Source organism: Copadichromis virginalis, linkage group LG13 (genome assembly GCF_057382275.1).
Source record: "Copadichromis virginalis isolate Kocher_CV1m ecotype Utaka linkage group LG13, C_Virginalis_male_GT1.1, whole genome shotgun sequence".
NCBI lineage: Eukaryota > Metazoa > Chordata > Actinopteri > Cichliformes > Cichlidae > Copadichromis > Copadichromis virginalis.
In genome coordinates, this window is record NC_140630.1 from 22,556,863 (window position 1) to 22,569,763 (window position 12,901).

At 44.2% G+C, this 12,901-nt stretch overlaps 1 protein-coding gene across 4 annotated transcripts in view; it reads right to left on the reverse strand.

Moving 5' to 3' along the window:
- unc5b (unc-5 netrin receptor B) overlaps nt 1-12,590 on the reverse strand; it is a 54,131-nt gene extending 41,541 nt beyond the window's left edge. For all 4 annotated transcript variants that reach the window (XM_085478056.1, XM_085478055.1, XM_085478057.1 and 1 more), the window contains exon 1: nt 11,648-12,590. In XM_085478056.1, the coding sequence (XP_085334182.1) occupies nt 11,648-11,735 (88 nt within the window). In that variant the 5' untranslated portion in view covers nt 11,736-12,590. The remainder of the gene's footprint in view (nt 1-11,647) is intronic.
- Nucleotides 12,591-12,901: the final 311 nt, after the last annotated feature.

Sequence of the window (12,901 nt, forward strand, 5' to 3'; positions counted from 1 at the left end):
CATGGGTAAGACTGGAACACTGGACTGTAAATGTGTCATGATTATGACTCTGTGCTTAAAATGAATGGAGGAGCTGTGTATTTCATTCCCACGGTACTGGAGCGGAGCCATGCATGTTTGGTGTCAGGGCTTCTAATGAAATAAATAGACTTGTGGTAGTACTTATTAAGCCTCCATAAGTGGCAGGTAAAGACAAGAGCCCTGCGGTGGATCAAAGGCAGTTAAATGTTTCTTTTTAGATCTCCCCTTATCAAGAGGTATTTAAAGGGAGAAGGGGGGGTGCTTTTTTTTGCTTGTGGAGACAGACGCCCTCATCCAGGATGTCTCTGTGTAATTACACGCCACAGAAGACCTTCATTCCTCTCCTCTTCACAGAGAGAGATGAAAGGCAAGAGAGACAGAGGCATGTAATCGCTCCTCTAACTGAAAGAGGGGGAGAGGAGGTGAGGGATACAGAGAATAGAAGGACAAAAGGATGGTGAGTGGTGGTGGGGTTTTAATAAACCTCCTCTGTCTCTTGTTTACAGAGTCTCTCCTACCTCTCCTGAGTTCCCCCCTCTCTCTCGCTCTCTCACGCACACACACCCATACAGTCTCCCTTATATCACAATGTCACCAGGAGACCGAGGCCCTGTACAGGCTCTTGGTAAATGCATTGAGGAAATCAATGACTGGTTGTGCCACAATTTTCTCCAGCTAAACAAAAACAAAACTGAGGTAATAGTCTTTGGCGCCAAAGAAAAACGATTACAGGTCACCAGAGAACTTCAATCTATACATCTAAAAACCACAAACCAGGCGAGAAATTTGGGTGTAGTGATGGATGCAGACCTAAACTTAGAAAAACACATTAAGACAATAACAAAGTCAGCTTACTATCACCTCAAGAATATTTCAAGGATAAAAGATCTGATGTCTCAACAGGACCTGGAAAAACTAGTCCATGCATTCATCTTTAGTAGGCTTGATTACTGTAACAGCATCTTTACAGGTCTACCTAAAAAATCAGTCAGACAACTACAGCTCATTCAGAACTCTGCTGCTCGAGTCCTCACTAAGACCAAAAAAGTGGACCACATCAGTCCAGCTCTGAGGTCCTTACACTGGCTGCCTGTCCGTCAGAGGATAGACTTTAAAGTTCTGATGCTGGTCTATAAAGCTCTGAATGGTTTAGGACCAAAATACATCAATGACCTCCTGACCCAGTATGAACCTTCCAGATCCCTCAGGTCATCTGGATCCGGTCTTTTATCAGTTCCCAGAGTCAGAACCAGACACGGAGAAGCTGCATTCAGCTTTTATGCTCCTTATATCTGGAACAAACTCCCAGAAAGCCTCAGATCAGCTGAAACACTCAGTTTATTAAATCCAGGTTGAAGACTCACCTGTTCTCAGCTGCATTTGAATAAAGCACCAAATCCACACTTTAAGCTTAAATTTCAAAACTTACATTTAACTACTGATTTTATCTACTGTTCTGATTTTATCTGTTTTGATTTTATATACTGTTGTTTGTTTGTTTGTTTGTTTGTTTGTTAATTAGTTAGTTAGTTTATTTGCTTGTTTTAATCAATTTTAAATCATGCTTTTTATTTGTTCTTGTTTCTAATGTCTCTGTAAAGCACTTTGAATCACCTTGTTGTTGAATTGTGCTATACAAATAAACTTGCCTTGCCTTGCCTTGCCTTTGAGTGAGGCTTTCATTATTTTTAGAGTTGCCTGTTCTTTGCCTCGGGACAGATGTGTAAATTGTTGTGCTAATGTAAGGCCCACTGCTAAGAGCTTTGGAGGGAAGGAGATTTACACACTCCACACCACTGTATAACTGTCATTCACAAACTCACACTCACAAGAGCATAAAGATAGACGCCATGAGCGACAGCATGTCAGCGTGCACACACACATACACTCACAAGACCTAGTGCACACACACACAGACGTGGGTGGACATTGACATGCACACATAAATGTTCTACTTCCTTTTGCCGTTCAAAGTCTCCTAACCCAAATCTAAGAAAAAGACTCCCTCATCTCATCACAAAAGGACTTAAGAGCAGCACTTAAGTTTCAATCTGTCACTGTTTCACTGTAAAACTCTGATATTCTTCCACTGGAGTCACTATTTTCTCTACAAAAAGGAACACACTGGCAGAGTTGGAGAGTAACAGAATACACGCAATATATTAAAGTTATAAACATTTAAACGGAAACCGAAAGTGGGAATTTACTGATTTATCAACCGGCCATCGGAATGAGTCGATATTTGTGCTGTTTGCCGCCATCAGTCGATCAGCAAACAAGAAGACATTCATCATCGTTCAAAGCAGTGTTGTCTGTTATCAGTTTTGCCGTCCTCCTATCGATCCTGCTTCAGGAATTTGTGTTTATTCAAAATGTGACTGATGAGCTGAAAGCCTTCAAAATGGCCATGTAATTAAACGTCATCTTCAACTTCTTTGTCTGCCTTAGAGAGGGAATAAATGTCACAATTACCATCTCTATACAAAATGTGACTAGCTTAACTTTGGCTGAAATTGGAATATAGTTACTTTCTTAACATAAAGGGATTATTTTTCCACCTTGCACTATTCATCTAAAAGCACTTTCCCCATGAACTACCTTCTTAGCTGGTTTGCAGATCAGACTTACATTTCTGGGCATAGCAAGCTTAGAGATTGGTACAAAAAATGGATTTTGCTTTCTAAAGCTAATGTTCCCCTTTTAAATTCTATTAAGGCTTAAAGTTTCTTATGATTCAGGGCAATGGTTATTTTGAGAGACAAGCGGTAGAGTGTAGCTGCCTGAAAGCCATCACTTCAACCAATTTAAGTCACTAAACCAGATCATCTTTTTTTACTTTTAGCTGCTCAGCTGCTGATGGACGATCACTAGCATCCTCCTCTGTCACACCAACCCTCTGCATGTCTTCCTTCACTACATCCATGAATCTTCTCTGTGTTCTTCCTCTTTTTCACTTGCCCCACAGCTCTATAGTCAACATCCTTTGTCCAGCGTATCCACTATCCTCCTCCTCTGAACATGTCCAAACCATCTCAGCCTCGCCTCTCTAACTGTGTCTCTTCAAACCGCTCAACATGAGCTGTCCCTCTGATGTACTCATTTCTAATCCTGTCCATCACTGAAACAGATCTCATGGTCGTGTTTGCGGTTGTGGTTGGTGCTTTTGGTCAATGAAATTCTACCTAGCAAGTATCTCTGCCTGTGGAGCACAACCTAGTCCGTGCAGAAGTAGCCATATGTGGCTTTTTCCATATATGGTTACTTTTATTCAAAAATAAATAAGTAAAAATGATATCGCAACAGTAAAAATGGTAAACTGCAACTCAAAAGCTCATATTTAACATGTCTAATCCAACAATCTGAACATCATAATGTCATGTTGTAATGTTATGACAGGAAATTGTGCTCGTTTCTTGTGCTAAGCTATGCTAACCAGCTGCTGTCTTTATCGTTACACTTTTGCACAGACATGAATCATGCTATCTGGTTTTCAGGAACACTGCATGCACAGCTTGTGCATTTCCTAAAATCCTAGCAACTGTTTTTTTTCTCTCTCCTGTAATTCATTTATCAAACAAAAATCCAAGGAATAACACAGCTAGCTTCCTGGGAATTTACTGCTTTTTTAAGCCATTGTTTCCTGAACATGACAACACAAGTGATTTAAAGACAGCCCCTTGGGTCTGAAACTTTGGAGTGACGATTTTCAAAATTATGTTTATTTTTTTTTCCCCTCATGGTCGCAATCTCTATTTCTCTCCATAATTCTGTCTGTCTAATGGCACCGAGGACTGTGAGGTGCACCAAACAACCCATCTGTCCATAGATCTGCCCGTCCGTCTGTCTGTCTGTCTGTCTGATTCGCCACAGGTATGTCTGTCTTTCCCTACATGAGCCATGCTTCTTTCATTAAGCTGCACAAGTGAAGACCAGGAGCTGGCTGCAGCGTGAAGGTTGAAGCTATAGACACAGAGAGACACTGCTCAGTGTTTAATGATCCACTATAACTATACCTATTCATCTCTCCCAGCAGAGCAGAGAAACGCCATAGAAATGGTCCTCTGCTGACAATACTGCATCATGCTAAATCACAACTCCTCACTCTGCACGATATGAATCATGTCCCTCCAGCTGCTTAAAAATGTTCCTTTAACATGAGGCAGCACAAGGTAAGATTCAATAAAAAATTACCTATAGAAGCAGAAGCAGTTTAAAAGAATAGCGTCAGACAACAACAAAAAACTGAAAAAAAGTGTCCGCCACTGCACCACTGCCACATGAACCAATCAAACAGAAACTTCAAGCTCACATCTATCCCCGATCGATAAACATCTATATAGCTTTCCTTTGCTTGTGTGAGGAGCTTTCCCTACCTGCTGTACTTATGGGCACGCAGAAACAGAAACACACACACACACGCACACACCAGGTCTTGTTGCTGAGAGGATTTGAGGCAAGTGAAGCCGAGCAGCGGAGTCAGAACAGAGACACCCAGAGTTAATGAACCCTCACCAGTCAGCATGGCTGTCCATCTGCTTTCATTATCCCCATAAACAGAGAGCCATGGGCACTGCTCAACCAGCCAGCAACACAGACCCACACGCAAACAGCACATCATCATCCTAAATATCCCACGTGAATTATGAGGTTTGTGCTCTATATGTGTGAGTGTAGGATTGTGTGTCGCGGGGAAAGGGAAGGGGCTCGTATGTAGATTATAAAGCCTATGCGGCATAGCCGAGATCACCACCTAATCTGAGTGGAGTTGCGGGGAGAGGTGAGCACGAGGTTGACTGTTGAGCCCATCTGGTCAACAGCAGGTAAGAGGCTTGAAACACACACCCACTGACACACTTGATGCAAGTGTGAGCCCATACACTTAAATCTAACCTTAATTACATGCATGTACATCTGCCACATTAGATCAGCGCTCGTCCCTCCACTTCGCACATGGCACCCGTTTAAAACGATTCCTAACTCTTCGCCGGCTTATGCCTGGTAGCGTTTTGTAGCATGCGTCGCATAACACCTGGCGCGGTGAACGCACCGGGAGAATAAACCAGGTTTCCTCCTGTGCAATCAGAACGGCTGCCAGAACAAGAGAGATGAGTCTGTGCACGAGCTGTGCGCTGATTGAAACCGAGGAGTGTGACCCCACTGTGATCCATGCAGAAAAGGGAGTAATACCTAAGTAATACAGTCGCTTTCCCATCGTCTGTGCACCCTTTCGCACATACGCACACCCACGCCAGACACACAAACCGAGCCAAGATGTGCCTGTCAGTGCTTGATTAAGACCTGCATCCAAGGCGAGAACAGAATCTTTACTGTGTATTGGAGGCTCTCAGTCAAAGCCTCTAGAGGAGAAGTAAGAATTAAGTCCTGGAGCTGGAGACATGTGGAGGAATTAAAGGGTGGATGAGGCCAGATCTCATTCTTTCACTCTTCTCTTTGCTATGGTTGCAATCCAAGAGTGTCAAAGCAGAAACGGGGATTACTGCAGCTACTGTGGCTGTTTGTGTGCGCCTGCATATCTTTAAAGGCTGAAGATAGATTTTGCATGGCAGACCTTTCCCTTTAACATGGACTCGAAAGATCCAACGCAAGGAAGGAGAGGATAGCAAAGAAATGGACGGAGAAGAAAAATCTGAGATAGAAGAGAGCAGTGAAGAAGAGAAATGAAGAGACGGGCAAAGAAAAGACAAAAAGGAGGTAAAGGGAAAGCACAATGGATGTCTGGGTGCACCCCTGTTGACCTGCGGTTAGGAAGCCAATCACAGCCTCATTACTGACAGAGGCAATGGGCTTAAGAGACAAACATGATGCTTTAACTCCGCAACAGCCGCTATGTTAAATAACAGCAGCACACTGCTGACATGCAGCCAATCACACAAAATCCATCAAGCCTCCCCTCCTCCCCCCCCACTACACAGTCACAAATACACTCATTAAGCATCATTTGCCTTGATTTAAATCAGGGAGGAAGAAAAAAAAGTAAGTTTGAGTCCTGCTGTTGCCTAGCTGAGCGCCATGCAAGCAGAAGGACGCAGGATCATTTCCGTTCCCTTTCTCATCCGGAGATATGCACACGTACGCTCAAATACGCCCATCTCCCCGGGGAGGTCTATGTGTCATCCCCTTACTTTAGACACACCAGCTGCTCGGTGTGTGTGCTCTGCAGTGTTAAGAGCCCCTTCCTACTTCGCACAAGCCCCCAGTGGCACTCACATCCACTTACACATAGGCATGACAAAGCTCCCCTCGCTCCCCTCTTTCACCCACCCTCGACAACTCAAACACCCCCCACATTCATAAGTACCTCGAGGGCAGATGGGACCCTAATAAGCGTTACACTCAAAGAAATGGGATTTTTCACACTGCCTTCTAAAGAGCAATTCCCAAACTCTGGCAGAAAGCTGGCTACAAAAAAGAAAAAAAAATGATGGAGTGAGAGAGATATGGATGACAGAGGTTGGTATATGTGAGACTATAAACCTATAAATACGCCTGATGAGACTATCAAGAAACGGAGGGAAGAGAAAGGGGAAATGGGGACAAGTGATAGCAGTTATTAATGACGGTGTGAAGGAATGTAGATCCGTACGCCAAATTCATTTAAGAAACTAACACAAACTCCATCGCCTCTGTAATGCAGCACATTTCCTCTAAGGATGGAAAGTGTATTAGTAACACACTTTAAGCAGATTTTTTTTCTCCCTCCAGTTAGCCAAGCCCACATGACACACACTGATACAAACAGACACAAACACAAGCATTAACAGATTGGCTGTGGTCTAAGCCCTGAGTGGACTTGGCTCAACTGCGTTTAGAAAACAAAACAGCCTCTGCTAAGAAGATGAGGAGGAATCTACATGGGCTGGAAAAAAAAAACCTCTATTTAAGAGCACATGCAGAGTCCTGGAAAAAAAGCACAGCCAATCAAATGCTCACTCTGCCTCTGATCTATGGACCTCAGAGCAACCGCTCTGTGTGTGTGTGGGGGGGGGGGGGTTTCCTCTGGATCAGGACTGACCTCCCGTCGTGAATCCTGATCCTATTGGTCACGACTCTCAGAGTGCTGCTGAGATCTTAAATGAAAATTCCTCCACTAACTCACTCACTCCTCCCAAGTGACCTTGCATGTCTTTCAGTATGACACGCAAAAAATACCAAAACAAAAAACGGCGCCTCTTTATCATTTAGAGGATGTGCGTCTGTGTTGCATTAAACGGGTGCGTGTGTGTGGGTGTGAGTGCGTGGGTGGGTGGGTTGCTCTCTTTTTTGAAGTCAGTGAGCACGTCTCAGTGCATCAACTGAAGGGAAAATAATAATAAAAAAATAAAATAAAACAAGTAGGTGTGTTACACTTTCCATGCACAACGCACACCTCTAAAGCCACTTACATGCATCTATAGCTTCTGTTGAAGTTGGGAATAAAAGTGTGTGTGTGTGTGTGTGTGTGTGTTCTTTTGCTGTCCCCTTTTACCCCACACAAAGGGGCAGAAAAGGCTTTCTGGAGACTCCTATTCATCTAAAGCACAATGGAACCCCACAGAGGTTTTCTTCCTGTTTCCCTGTCCGCTCCACCCATCTCCCCCCACAGGCCAGGATGGAAGAGCAGGGGGTACCCTGTCCTGCAGGCAGAACAGCAACTCAGCTCCCATCTGCCACCAAAACTATCCACCCCCAGTTTCTCCATCCATCCATCCTCCTGTTTCACTCCAACATCTATACTGAGACAAACTATTTTATATACTTTTTGACAAAATAAAATTCAACTTTACTCATTATTTTCTGAGCCCTTGCAATGAGCAGGTTGTTCAAAAACAATTTTTTTTCAGATTTGAAACCTCAAATGTTTGAATTAAATGAAACATTCCCGTATTTCACCGCGCTTTTATATGGAGGCAAACAGGTAGGAGGCACCATCTGCTGTGAGATAAACAGGACGTTTCAAAACCAGGATCCACAAGGACAATACATGATACATTTAAATACCTTCAGCTCGTGATAATTACACTATATTGGTGAGCTTTCCTAAATAGCGCACAGATTGAAGAAGTTGGTGAAGGCTCAGCGATATTGATTAAAGCGTTATTACCACAGACTTCGAAATACACTGAGAGCACATTGTATTTGCAGAAATAATGACCTGTTCTTGAAACCATATTCGTCTCAAGACAGCCAGTCTGTGCTCCAAACTTTCTCCTGCTACTAATTTCTCTTTACATTCTTCATAGTCAGCTCCCTTCTCCATTTACCTTGCTGTTTTGCCCTCCTACAGAACTCTTGCTGCTTGCTGCAGATTTATGGTCTGGTCTAACATGCGCAGTATTGGCAAAGCATTAAACATGTCTACTCTTAATACTGTGTGCTCTCTCCATCGATAAGAGCCTTAATAAAAACATCCCCGTAGTGGATTTGTGTGTCTCTTTCCACTTTCAATCCTCCACCACCCTCCCTGACAATATCCTTCTTTCTTAACCGCTGTTTCTTGTGTTGCTTTGCTAACTCAAAGCGTTTCCTTGCTTGCTTTCCCTGCCAGCCTTCTCCACCGATGTCAGCCCCCACTCCACCACCTCATTATCTGGCCTGTGCCAGAGGTGTAATGATGCTTGAATTCCACTGCTATGGAATTTTTCGTCTTCACTCTTTTCTCATAAAGGATATTTAAAAGGCATGCCCTGAGATCAATCTGTCTCAATGTGCCTCTCACAGATCCATTTCTCTTCCATTTCTCCTTTCTGTTTTTCCCCTCATCGCTTTCAAATGGACAACATTACCCCGCGTAACCTCTCTCCGGTTTGGTTCACACGCATCATCGTCAACAGCTCCCAGCTGCAATTGGCACACTTGCTCGAACTGCACCGCTCTCGTCCAGTCTATAAATGCACTGCCGGTGCCCTAAAATCCTTCACTACCTCCCGGAGCCATCCGGGTCACTTACGCCAATAGGAGAGGAGCAGCCGTTCTCCTCCCACTTCTCTCTCCCTCTCCCCTGCCGTCTCTGATGTCAAAAAATTTGAGCATCATAAGCACATTTTAAATATTAACAAAGACCACTTTGCACGTATGAATAATACAGCAGGGAGGCCAGTGGCTGGCCAGCGAACCGATCCCCTGCCGCCCCACGGCCGTAAAACTAATGCACTGCCTGGGGCCAGAATGGGGCCTGATCTGGTCTGGGAGCAGCGGACGCCGGTGGAGCTGGCCCGTGGCCTGGCTCGAAGAGAGCTGTCTGTCTGTTTATTTATCACGGTGCCCAACCACCTGTCCAGATCTCTGCAGATGCAACAGCCTGGCAGCACTCTTGTTATGACTACATGTTTCAGAGACTCTTTAATCTAATCTGACATCTCAATCTGTTGAGCGTCTTTGAAGCCAAATCTACTTTGGTGTTTGTTTGACATTAGCTTTGTTGTCACATTCCTTTCTTTCCATGTGTCTAAATCTCACAACGGAAATGTCAGAGAATTACAGGATTTTTCTGGCCACTTTGTAAAACAGGGCAAACCCTCCCCACCAAAAAAATGTACTTTACAAGCTCACATATAATTTCAAAGAATGTGACTCTTCTTGGAGCGACTGCACTGTCATTCCAGACAGGAAGACTCCCACACTTAACACAAATGAGACAGCACTTTTTGTGAGAGTGTCACTATTCATCGCGTCCTCTATGGGAGTGTCTGACATGCCACGCTTGCTAACTCCGAACACTTGACTGCCCCTTTGCTACTTCCCTAGCCTTACACACTCTTCTCCTTTCTTGACCTCCCAGTCTGCACAGTGGCTTCATGTGGACTTACTGGACATCTGGTCATCTCTGGGTCACAAACTGTGCTCGAAACACACCTCACGTATGTCAGTTGGGGTTTTTTTGTAATTGTGCTAAAATCATTAATAATAAGACACATCAAGAGAGGCGCTGGACAGCAGGCTAGTTACTCCAGACAAGTTTTCCTGGCAGGCTTGGTAATTAATGTATATGTCAACACAGAAAGAAGAGCACCACAGCAGAAATGTGAGCTCAGCACATCCACGATACAGGCATAAAACAGAGACATGAGGGATCGGGGGGGGGGGGGGGGGGGGTGGGCAGAGGTAAGGTTTAAACACAATAGGAGAGAAGATAAATGCAATCTGTCTGTTCAATCATGCTTTCCCTAAATATATCCCTGCTTTCCTTTCTCCCAGACAGAAACTTTACTGGGGCACACTGTGCTATTGTCCCCTGGTGTCCCCCTCCTCTTGGTTCTGCTCCCCTAACAGGACCTCATTGCAGTCCTCAACTGTTTATATCGACATTTCTCATTTCTCATGCAAGGATTTCAGAACAGTCCGCAATTTTAATAAACGTAAGCTGCTTTTCTGCTCTGCCTGTTCAGGGAATAACACACACACATGAGGACCTTGGGAGGTATGGTATGAGTGGGAGGGTGGGTGGGGGTCTTATTGGCATTCAAATAAATGGTCACATTCTTGGCAGACAGTCAGTGTATCTTCCAAAAGATTACTGTTGCCATCAAGTTAAAAATCTGAGTTCTTCCCGGGAGGGTCTTATTTACTCACTGAAGAGGTTTTTTAGCAAAAAAAAACTATACAGAATCTGCACGCATTGTTGTCCGCGTTGTTCTTTTTTATTTTTAGCCTACTGTAAAAGAGCTTAATCCACAATCCACTAAACCCTCAGATTTCTGCCTTGTATTTCAATCTGATCTGACAGTGGGTGCTGAGGAATCCTTCAGAATCTCCTACCACTCGGCTTCACTGAAAGGAATCATTAATCTAACACTAGAGATGTGAAGTGTCCCCTCGGTGTTCAGGTCCTGTCCCATCAGCTCACCAGCACTGACCTGTCCTGCCTGCCAAGAAATTTCATCTCCATGAAAGCTGGCTGCAGTCTTTGATGGCATTAACACTGAGAAATCCACTGATAAAAGTCTGCTCTGCCGCAATCAAAGCCTGTGCTCTTCACTCTGCAAAAGGTTGTCTAATAAAATAATAATTAAAAAGGTATAAAACGTTTATGAGGACAAGTTTAGCATTTCAAAAACAACTGGCATACCCAGGCTTGAAACAAGGGCCACTAAATTTAGCCGCTATATCTTGCAAAGAGAATAAAGAAATAAAGAAGGAATCTCTTCCCCCTGAAGCACTACAAGTGTTCTGTCTTACTTTTCACGGGGCTTTGCTTTTTCTTTTTGGAGAGGCCAAGAAGGCATGGAGCAAAACCTTAATTACTCCCTGCGCACCAGGGGAGTTTGATTTTTCCGCTCCAAGAAGAAAGAAGAGCTCTGAGCTCAGGTCTACTGTAAGACTGAACGCTATGCTGTGAATAAAAAAGTCCTCGTCAGCAGGTGATCTCAGACCCCTGCACAGCTCACACATTAAACAAAAATAAAATTTAAAAAAATCCCATAGACCAGTAGCTGGGGTCTGAAGCAAACTTTGAAGTTAGACACTTTTAGTAAAACGCATAAAGTTTAAACAATCTTCAGTTTTTTCATTTAAGTTGTTTTAAACTAATTTAAAAACACGTTGTGTGCGTGCGTGCGCGTGTGTGTGAACACAGCTGAGCGCGCTGTCACAGTTATTACAGTACAAACTGATCTTTAATTTCACTTACCAGTAGCGGACACGGCAAACCCCCCAAGCAGGAGGAGAAGAACCAGAGGACCGAGACCTTGGCCACGCTGCATCCGCACAGAGCGCATCTTTCCCGTCCAGCCGTCGTGAAATGTCCCGGATCGTCCACGCAGTGTAACCTGCGGAGCTTTTAATACACCGAGTGGCTTTTTGTCCGGAAAAGTCTTTACCCCCAGAATGGTTGCGCGGGGAAGAGTCACACACCAGCGACTCCAGTAATTGAGTTAGAAACCGCTGTTTTTGTAAATACTTGACTCCTGACTGTTGACGCAAACGCCAAAGGGCTCAAATCACATCCATCACCGAGCAGCTCGAGAACGTCTGGGAGAGGTTGAAAGGGCGTAATTTCCATGCGTAATTAAAGTTTGAAGAGGTCCGCGGATGTCAAGCTCTGCTCAAATAAAGAAACGATTCATCGTGACTATTCCTGGTAGACTTCATTGCCAGCTCCACTATTTTGGGAGCCGTGAGCGCAGAGGTGCTGCGAGAGTCACCGAAAAGTTTGACGCATCGCTAAACGAAGATGTCAAATTAAACGACAGAGTCTGGGAGGAGAAAAAAAAACCCAAAACACAAAGTAGCACGGGGGTAGGTAATTCTGTCAGGTAACCGCCAACACCAAAGTCCGAACTCCCGAGTTTGTGCTGGGCCCCTGGGTGTCTTGTCTCGTCCCCGTCCGCAAGGTGTAAACATGAGCACGGGGATCAGCGCCAGCTTCACAATGCCAGCCTCCGGACTACCAGTCCCAGCCCGGCCAATCACATATTATCCTCCTCCTCCTCTCAGAATGAAGGCTGAACAAGTGAAGGTAAAGTAGTGGCAAGCAAGGAGGAAATAGATGCGAGGGGAGAGATAGAAAACACGGATCAGCTCTGGATTCAGCAGGAGTCCTTCTGCTACAAAATGAGGTTGAGCTTGTGAGTTTACTCACATCTATCTATCTATCTATCTATCTATCTATCTATCTATCTATCTATCTATCTATCTATCTATCTATCTATCTATCTATCTATCTATCTATCTATCTATCTATCTATGTTTACTCTGAAAATTGAACAGCTCACAGTCTCCTTTCCTGTTGCTGTCCATGAAAATGTTCCTGCAGCAGCAGTCTTTGGCTCATGTGTAGATTAGTTCTCGTCAATCCTCTCTTTCGGCATCCATGGGTCATATTTTACTCTTTACTCTCGGCGTCCACAAGAGAGCACCCTTTCATAAATGAGACCATCTGCGG